The sequence below is a fragment of the Bufo bufo genome (genome assembly GCF_905171765.1).
Source record: "Bufo bufo chromosome 8 unlocalized genomic scaffold, aBufBuf1.1 SUPER_8_unloc_1, whole genome shotgun sequence".
Lineage (NCBI taxonomy): Eukaryota > Metazoa > Chordata > Amphibia > Anura > Bufonidae > Bufo > Bufo bufo.
This window is the reverse complement of record NW_024400009.1, coordinates 355,811-365,078: the sequence shown is the minus strand read 5'-3', so window position 1 is coordinate 365,078 and position 9,268 is coordinate 355,811. Positions and strand designations below refer to the sequence as shown.

The 9,268-nt window shown below is 47.6% G+C and overlaps 1 protein-coding gene across 2 annotated transcripts in view; it reads right to left on the bottom strand.

The window, feature by feature from the left end:
* Positions 1-1,064: 1,064 nt before the first annotated feature.
* Positions 1,065-9,268, bottom strand: part of EXOC3L2 (exocyst complex component 3 like 2) — a 64,198-nt gene continuing 55,994 nt past the window's right edge. Inside the window, exons 7-12 of one of the 2 annotated variants that reach the window (XM_040413082.1) lie at positions 7,951-8,061; positions 4,314-4,449; positions 2,623-2,745; positions 2,141-2,296; positions 1,935-2,056; positions 1,065-1,693 (exon numbers count right to left, since the gene is read on the bottom strand). In XM_040413082.1, the coding sequence (XP_040269016.1) occupies positions 1,390-1,693; positions 1,935-2,056; positions 2,141-2,296; positions 2,623-2,745; positions 4,314-4,449; positions 7,951-8,061 (952 nt within the window). In that variant the 3' untranslated portion in view covers positions 1,065-1,389. The remainder of the gene's footprint in view (positions 1,694-1,934; positions 2,057-2,140; positions 2,297-2,622; positions 2,746-4,313; positions 4,450-7,950; positions 8,062-9,268) is intronic. The other variant, XR_005775041.1, reaches the window with a different exon arrangement.

The window sequence follows — 9,268 nt, the reverse complement described above, 5'->3', positions numbered from 1 at the left end:
TGTATGTGCATTGCATCTTGCCCAAGGTATCGGACTCCCCCAGAGTGGTGCTATGCCACATTTCCCACCAATATACAGCTATGTCCAAGGTGGTGTACCGTCCACGTGGTATTCAAGCTATCATTTCTCAGCAGTATCAGACCCACACGGAACACATGTAGCATCCACCAATCCAAGTTACATGGCACACTTCGAGATAATGGCATGCAAGTGTGTGACCACTGGCACAAGGTCAAGATGGAGGCTTATCTGAGCAGATACCAGGGGTGAGGGCTGTTGTCAACCCCTTAGAAACTTTCCCTACATCTGGCGGTATTTTACTGTTGCGATAGTCTGCAGACCATGGGTGAGCCCTGATGTAATGGCATGTCAGCTTTATTTTAGCGCTCACCACCAGCGCAGCTCACGGTAACAGCACTGTTTGGAACAAGAGCTGAACAGGGCGGCACCATGGAAATGATCCTCTGCCATGTGTGCTATGTGGCGGTAGGCCCAGGGAACGGTCTGATCTCTCATCTGGAGGGAGGCTCGGCCGATGTGTATATGACCGAGGATATGGCTGATGGTTGGGCAAACACATTAACGTTCATTCGCCAATCAATGCTGCTTGTTGCTTCATGAAATACCATCATGTATCAGAAGCACCGTGTGAACAGGGATCTGCTGCCGACCAAGTCTATTAACCATCGCTGCTAACATTTAGTGGCAATAATTGTTCCATGGATCTGAATGTCGATGGACTCCATATTTTAAGGATCAGCGCTTGCTTCAAGCAAGAAAGCTGCCCGTGTAGCTGGCAGGTGATCTGCAGGGGACAGAGGCGGGAACGGGGAAGGTGATTCACAGCGTGTTCCCTCCTCCGCACCGCTAGCTCTGATGACCTTGGTGGCCATTCCTCTTTCTGAAGAGCTTTTGTGCAATAGTCCTAATCCGGAACCTCTACTAATCCAGGGCCCTGTTCCCACCAGATTAAGGGAGCTTCACTGCACATGTAGCGAAGATCATTCTCATGTTATCAGGACCAGACATTTTAGGAGTGATGTGGAAATGACGAGGCCACTATCTGCTGTTAAATTAATCTTTATTATCACTTAGCGTATATTCTACATATCCACGGAGGGCATCTGCTGAAAGCTTTAGTCTTATTACACTCCAGAAGACGCTTCCATGGCCCAATATGAGACTCTGCTTGAGAAGTATGGGACGTTCTTAAGGCCTTGACCCTACAGATAGCGGCCGATCTGCTGGGGGTTGTGGGAGTGGATCCCTTGTAGTGACAAGCTAATGATGGTTATTAACTCCACACGGAGAGGTCTTATGTCTTGCTCAGGAAGTGTTCATGATTTCTCCATTGACTGCTACGACCCAGGCCATACAATGCATGGGGATCTAGAGCTGTGTATCCTCTTCACCATTATCTAAACCACCATCAGAAGAGCTTGAAATGTTTCTTCCTCGATGACTGAGCCGACTCAAAGTCCTGCGACCAAACTGAGACGCCCTGGAGAGACTGATGCTTATGCAGCGGGTGTCTCGTGTGATACTGATGTCAGAGAAAAAGCCAGGAGTACTCCGGCAAGGAGTCAAAGCATCTGCACCACCTTCTAAGTCATGGAGGACAGCCAAGATCTGATGCCTGGAGCTTGGGTCCCACAGGCCACGAACATCCAGAAGAGAAGACAGATGACGCTTCCTGAGAGAAGGACATGAATGGTCAGCAAAAAAAGCAGTACAAAGGTGAGCAGGTGATGGGGTCATAAAGGAGGCAAGACACAGCTCTTACATCCGAGTAAACAGGGTGTTGACCACAGCACTCTTCTCTTTAGAGGCTTTAGTGGGTGCACGTCACCTGGGTTGGTCTCCCTCCACCAGAAGGCCCGTATATAATTTCTTACACCCATCACCATAGGAAACCATTAGGAGCATGCACTGACCTGAAATCTGGGAAGTCGGACACCAGCATCCCCACTTCCATCTGGATAGATGATATATCCTCCAGCACAAGGATCTCAGTCAGACGGGGGATGACCTGGTCCAGGGTGGTTTGGGGAGAGTCCTAAGGAAAGTAAAGCCACATATTATAATAGGAAAAGCTCTGAGGACTCAGCTCAAGATCACAGCTTCAGACATCATCACTTACCAACCTGCTGAAGATCTGCACCAGCTGCTTAGACTCTTCTCTCAGCTTGGAGGCCACTTTCCTCCTTGTCTTTGAAGTAGTGCAGGACATTTTGCCTTGTATGAGAGGACGAACAAACTCCAGCAGAATGCTGCGATGAAGCTCTGAAATGGCGGCCTGGGGAGAACAGGACATCCTGAATCCTTTATACCAGTGTTCCTCAGTTCCAGTCCTCAGGGTCCCCCTGCCGGCCTTGCTTTTAGGATTTCCTTAGTATTTAGCAGGTGATATAATTATTGTCCATGCATTAGGACTTACCACAGGTTTCCATTCTGTGGGATATTCTCAAATCATGACCGGCAGGTGGTCCTGAGGACTGGAGATGAAGAACACTGCTCTATACTACCTCAGAGAGTCCTAGAAATGAATATGCTGACCTCTATGAGCACTACCCTGGTGACAGATGGGCTACGTGCACATTAGCCACCCTTGAGGACACGTACCTGGTAAGGTCCTTGGCTTAGTTTGCGCAGAGCAGATGTGTGTTCCTCCAGGATGGACACAATCCCATCACATGCATCAGAATTGTTCAGCCATCGACGACCCAGGAGCTTCTTGGAAAATGGCTGTTGTACATTGGATTACAAAAAGAGAGAGACCCTAAAGCAGAGGTCATAGCTGATGAATGGATGAGGGGAGCGGTGGCCAAGGCCATATGAGAATGGAAGTAATGACCTGATGGTAATAAAGTGCTGCTTCAGACAATGGAGGATCCAGCTGGGCCATAAGAAGAGAACGTTCCTGAGCATCTTCACAGCTCCCCTGTGCCCATCAGCACTATGATTGGTGTTGGGTGGAGACAATGGAGACTTACAAGTTTTACCATTGTCCTAACTATCCCAAAAGATCTATGTGTGGAAATAATGACCCAGGTCCTTTAATGAAGACCAGGGGCCACATGTGGCCCACAATTCCTATGTGCACAGATGCTTGTCATGGAATTTCCAGGTCAGAGAAGAGTAGCACACACGAGCGAGGATGGGCGAGTGTCCATCTCTGGCTCCACTATATATCAGGGGGAGAAGAGGGCCCGTTCTACCGACAGGTGGGACGAGTCCTGGAAGTGGAACCTGCGCCTAGCAGACCTCGAGTGGGTTTTGTGCCATATGTGACTCCTCTGGTAAAAGCCCTTCACACTTTTCTGCGGTGGTTTCGTTCCTAGCCCTTCCAATCATCGTTTGTAGACTCTGGAACTATAGAGGCCAAGTCCCATGAAGGTGCAGACGTCTGTCATTGTCCTCCTGTCTCCTTATGGAGCCATTGACTCCCATTACATCCTCTTGCAATGAAAATCTGAGGGTGGATTTGCGGCCGAATCTGCTCATGCCAGGTCCAAAAAAGGGGGCAAGGCGTGGGTGGGGAAGGGGGCCGGATGGCAGGCCTGTCACATTTATCATTTTACATTAAGTAATGGAGAGGTCGGTGCCAGCGCAAGGGGAATTAGGACCGCTGTCTAAAAAGCCTGTCTTATTGAATGAGCCCATAAATGGACAGGACAGAGTGCGGTGGTATGTCCGATCCATGGAGCACTGCCAAGATCACTGCCAGCATAAAAGCCAAACCTGACGTGGGACGAGGCAGAGACTTGGAGCAAATTAAACAAGTGGCGTCTTTTCTGCATTCTGCGTGCGTCTCGCCGCCTCCAGTTCCGCGAACTCCTCTTGACCCCAGAAGCCTGATTCCAGGATGCACCCAGAGCCCTTGAAGAAGCGGTGAGATGAAAGTGGTCGGCATCTTGCGATGTTTTAATGGAACAATATTTTAATCTTTTATTCTGTAAGCGTTTATTGCACAACCCGTGGATCTTCCAACGGCGTCCGTTTTTTTCTCTTTCCATGAGTTTCTGTCCAGGAACATCCTTGATAGATGAAGAAACGGCACGCTAGAGGATTTCCGTCCAGGAGCATATCCCTCACCTGTGAGCAAGATGTGAAGCAAGGAGAACGGGATCAGCTTCCGCCTAATCTGCGACTGCGAACAAGGCTCCTGGGGTTAAGAGGAGTTCACGGACCTGGAGGTGGCGGAAATAGAACGCACGCAGAAAACATCCCACCTGTTTAATTCGCCCCTTCACTCTGACTGACTAATTTTATCACGGGAAGGCTAGGCTTCTATCTACACAACAGGGTTGTACCTTTATGTCCTGCACAATCAGTTCCGAGATGGCTCGAGTGGCGAGCGCAGTGATCCGGTCAAGAGACCCCTCGGACTGACGCAGAAGATCCCCTCCATCTCCTTTAGCGAGCTGCGCCATGCGATTGGCAAATTCCCTAAGGAGAAAGTTCACAGGTTAAAAGCCACGACATTTCTATTACTCACATAATCTTTTCTAGGAATGGAGTTTATAGAAAAATGTTTTAAAGACGGAGAATTCTCCCTGCTTGGGAAAGAGTTATCCATAAAAATCATCAGCTGTAATCTGCTCCTCCCGCCATTAGGTGGCGCCGTGCTGTATATATACTATATCACTGCTGTCATGTATTGCTTGTACTATGCTCCTCCTGACATTAGGTGGCGCCGTGCTGTATATTTACTATATCACTGCTGTCATGTATTGCCTGTACTATGCTCCTCCTGCCATTAGGTGGCGCCGTGCTGTATATTTACTATATCACTGCTGTCATGTATTTCTTGTACTATGCTCCTCCTGACATTAGGTGGCGCCGTGCTGTATATATACTATATCACTGCTGTCATGTATTTCTTGTACTATGCTCCTCCTGACATTAGGTGGCGCCGTGCTGTATATTTACTATATCACTGCTGTCATGTATTGCCTGTACTATGCTCCTCCTGACATCAGGTGGCGCCGTGCTGTATATTTACTATATCACTGCTGTCATGTATTGCCTGTACTATGCTCCTCCCGCCATTAGGTGGCGCCGTGCTGTATATATATACTATATCACTGCTGTCATGTATTGCCTGTACTATGCTCCTCTCGCCATTAGGTGGCGCCGTGCTGTATATTTACTATATCACTGCTGTCATGTATTGCTTGTACTATGCTCCTCTCGCCATTAGGTGGCGCCGTGCTGTATATTTACTATATCACTGCTGTCATGTATTGCTTGTACTATGCTCCTCCTGACATTAGGTGGCGCTGTGCTGTATATTTACTATATCACTGCTGTCATGTATTGCCTGTACTATGCTCCTCCCGCCATTAGGTGGCGCCGTGCTGTATATATACTATATCACTGCTGTCATGTATTGCCTGTACTATGCTCCTCCTGACATCAGGTGGCGCCGTGCTGTATATATACTATATCACTGCTGTCATGTGTTGCCTGTACTATGCTCCTCCTGACATTAGGTGGCGCCGTGCTGTATATATACTATATCGGTGCTGTCATGTATTGCTTGTACTATGCTCCTCTCGCCATTAGGTGGCACCGTGCTGTATATTTACTATATCACTGCTGTCATGTATTGCCTGTACTATGCTCCTCCTGACATTAGGTGGCGCCGTGCTGTATATTTACTATATCACTGCTGTCATGTATTGCTTGTACTATGCTCCTCCTGACATTAGGTGGCGCCGTGCTGTATATTTACTATATCACTGCTGTCATGTATTGCCTGTACTATGCTCCTCCTGACATTAGGTGGCGCTGTGCTGTATATTTACTATATCACTGCTGTCATGTATTGCTTGTACTATGCTCCTCCTGACATTAGGTGGCGCTGTGCTGTATATTTACTATATCACTGCTGTCATGTATTGCCTGTACTATGCTCCTCCCGCCATTAGGTGGCGCCGTGCTGTATATTTACTATATCACTGCTGTCATGTATTGCCTGTACTATGCTCCTCCTGACATTAGGTGGCGCCGTGCTGTATATATACTATATCACTGCTGTCATGTGTTGCCTGTACTATGCTCCTCCTGACATTAGGTGGCGCCGTGCTGTGTATATATACTATATCGGTGCTGTCATGTATTGCTTGTACTATGCTCCTCTCGCCATTAGGTGGCACCGTGCTGTATATTTACTATATCACTGCTGTCATGTATTGCCTGTACTATGCTCCTCCTGACATTAGGTGGCGCCGTGCTGTATATTTACTATATCACTGCTGTCATGTATTGCCTGTACTATGCTCCTCCTGACATTAGGTGGCGCTGTGCTGTATATTTACTATATCACTACTGTCATGTATTGCTTGTACTATGCTCCTCCTGACATTAGGTGGCGCTGTGCTGTATATTTACTATATCACTGCTGTCATGTATTGCCTGTACTATGCTCCTCCCGCCATTAGGTGGCGCCGTGCTGTATATTTACTATATCACTGCTGTCATGTATTTCTTGTACTATGCTCCTCCTGACATTAGGTGGCGCCGTGCTGTATATTTACTATATCGGTGCTGTCATGTATTGCTTGTACTATGCTCCTCCTGACATTAGGTGGCGCCGTGCTGTATATTTACTATATCACTGCTGTCATGTATTGCTTGTACTATGCTCCTCCTGACATCAGGTGGCGCCGTGCTGTATATTTACTATATCACTGCTGTCATGTATTGCCTGTACTATGCTCCTCCTGACATCAGGTGGCGCCGTGCTGTATATTTACTATATCACTGCTGTCATGTGTTGCCTGTACTATGCTCCTCCCGCCATTAGGTGGCGCCGTGCTGTATATATATACTATATCACTGCTGTCATGTATTGCCTGTACTATGCTCCTCCTGACATTAGGTGGCGCCATGCTGTATATTTACTATATCACTGCTGTCATGTATTGCCTGTACTATGCTCCTCCTGACATTAGGTGGCGCCGTGCTGTATATTTACTATATCACTGCTGTCATGTATTGCCTGTACTATGCTCCTCCTGACATTAGGTGGCGCCGTGCTGTATATTTACTATATCACTGCTGTCATGTGTTGCCTGTACTATGCTCCTCCTGACATTAGGTGGCGCCGTGCTGTATATTTACTATATCACTGCTGTCATGTATTGCCTGTACTATGCTCCTCCTGACATTAGGTGGCGCCGTGCTGTATATTTACTATATCACTGCTGTCATGTGTTGCCTGTACTATGCTCCTCCTGACATTAGGTGGCGCCGTGCTGTATATTTACTATATCACTGCTGTCATGTATTGCCTGTACTATGCTCCTCCTGACATTAGGTGGCGCCGTGCTGTATATTTACTATATCACTGCTGTCATGTGTTGCCTGTACTATGCTCCTCCTGACATTAGGTGGCGCCGTGCTGTATATTTACTATATCACTGCTGTCATGTATTGCCTGTACTATGCTCCTCCTGACATTAGGTGGCACCGTGCTGTATATTTACTATATCACTGCTGTCATGTATTGCTTGTACTATGCTCCTCTCGCCATTAGGTGGCGCCGTGCTGTATATTTACTATATCGGTGCTGTCATGTATTGCCTGTACTATGCTCCTCCTGACATTAGGTGGCACCGTGCTGTATATTTACTATATCACTGCTGTCATGTATTGCCTGTACTATGCTCCTCCCGCCATTAGGTGGCGCCGTGCTGTATATTTACTATATCACTGCTGTCATGTATTGCCTGTACTATGCTCCTCCCGCCATTAGGTGGCGCCGTGCTGTATATTTACTATATCACTGCTGTCATGTATTGCCTGTACTATGCTCCTCCTGACATTAGGTGGCGCCATGCTGTATATTTACTATATCACTGCTGTCATGTGTTGCCTGTACTTTTCTTTTCTTTTACTAGACGAGGAATTACAATTGACCTACAGAATGTGAAGGTCACTCACCGAAATGGGGGGCAGCAGTTGACGATGCTGATGATGCGGTAGATGAAGGCCTCGGTTGTCTCCATTAGCCTCTCCTGCTCCAAATTAAATCTCTCTATAGACTTTTGGAATCTGGATGAAGGGAGAAGAAAAAATGTGAGGGGGAGAACTCAGAATAATCGCTGATCTTGTATCATGACCTGTGACTGCAGCCTGTGACCTGTGATCGTGGTCAGTGACTAAGAATTGTGACCTGTGACCTGTGATCAGTGACTAAGAGCTGTGACCTGTGATCGTGGTCAGTGACTAAGAGCTGTGATCAGTGATCGTGGTCTGTGACTAAGAATTGTGACCTGTGATCAGTGATCGTGGTCTGTGACTAAGAGCTGTGATCAGTGATCGTGGTCTGTGACTAAGAGCTGTGACCTGTGATCGTGGTCTGTGACTAAGAGCTGTGACTTGTGATCGTGGTCTGTGACTAAGAGCTGTGACCTGTGATCGTGGTCTGTGACTAAGAGCTGTGACTTGTGATCGTGGTCAGTGACTAAGAGCTGTGATCAGTGATCGTGGTCTGTGACTAAGAATTGTGACCTGTGATCGTGGTCTGTGACTAAGAGCTGTGATCAGTGATCGTGGTCTGTGACTAAGAATTGTGACCTGTGATCGTGGTCTGTGACTAAGAGCTGTGACCTGTGATCGTGGTCTGTGACTAAAAGCTGTTACTTGTGATCGTGGTCTGTGACTAAGAGCTGTGACCTGTGATCGTGGTCTGTGACTAAGAGCTGTGACTTGTGATCGTGGTCTGTGACTAAGAGCTGTGACCTGTGATCGTGGTCTGTGACTAAGAGCTGTGACTTGTGATCGTGGTCTGTGACTAAGAATTGTGACCTGTGATCGTGGTCTGTGACTAAGAGCTGTGACTTGTGATCGTGGTCTGTGACTAAGAGCTGTGACCTGTGATCGTGGTCTGTGACTAAGAATTGTGACCTGTGATCAGTGATCGTGGTCTGTGACTTGTGATCGTGGTCTGTGACTAAGAGCTGCGATCTGTGATCGTGGTCTGTGACTTGTGATCGTGGTCTGTGACTAAGAGCTGCGATCTGTGATCGTGGTCTGTGACTTGTGATCGTGGTCTGTGACAAGAGCTGTGACCTGTGATCAGTGACTAAGAGCTGTGAGCTGTGACCTGTGATCGTGGTCAGTGACTAAGAGCTGTGACCTGTGATCGTGGTCAGTGACTAAGAGCTGTGACCTGTGATCGTGGTCAGTGACTAAGAGCTGTGACCTGTGATCGTGGTCAGTGACTAAGAGCTGTGACCTGTGATCGTGGTCAGTGACT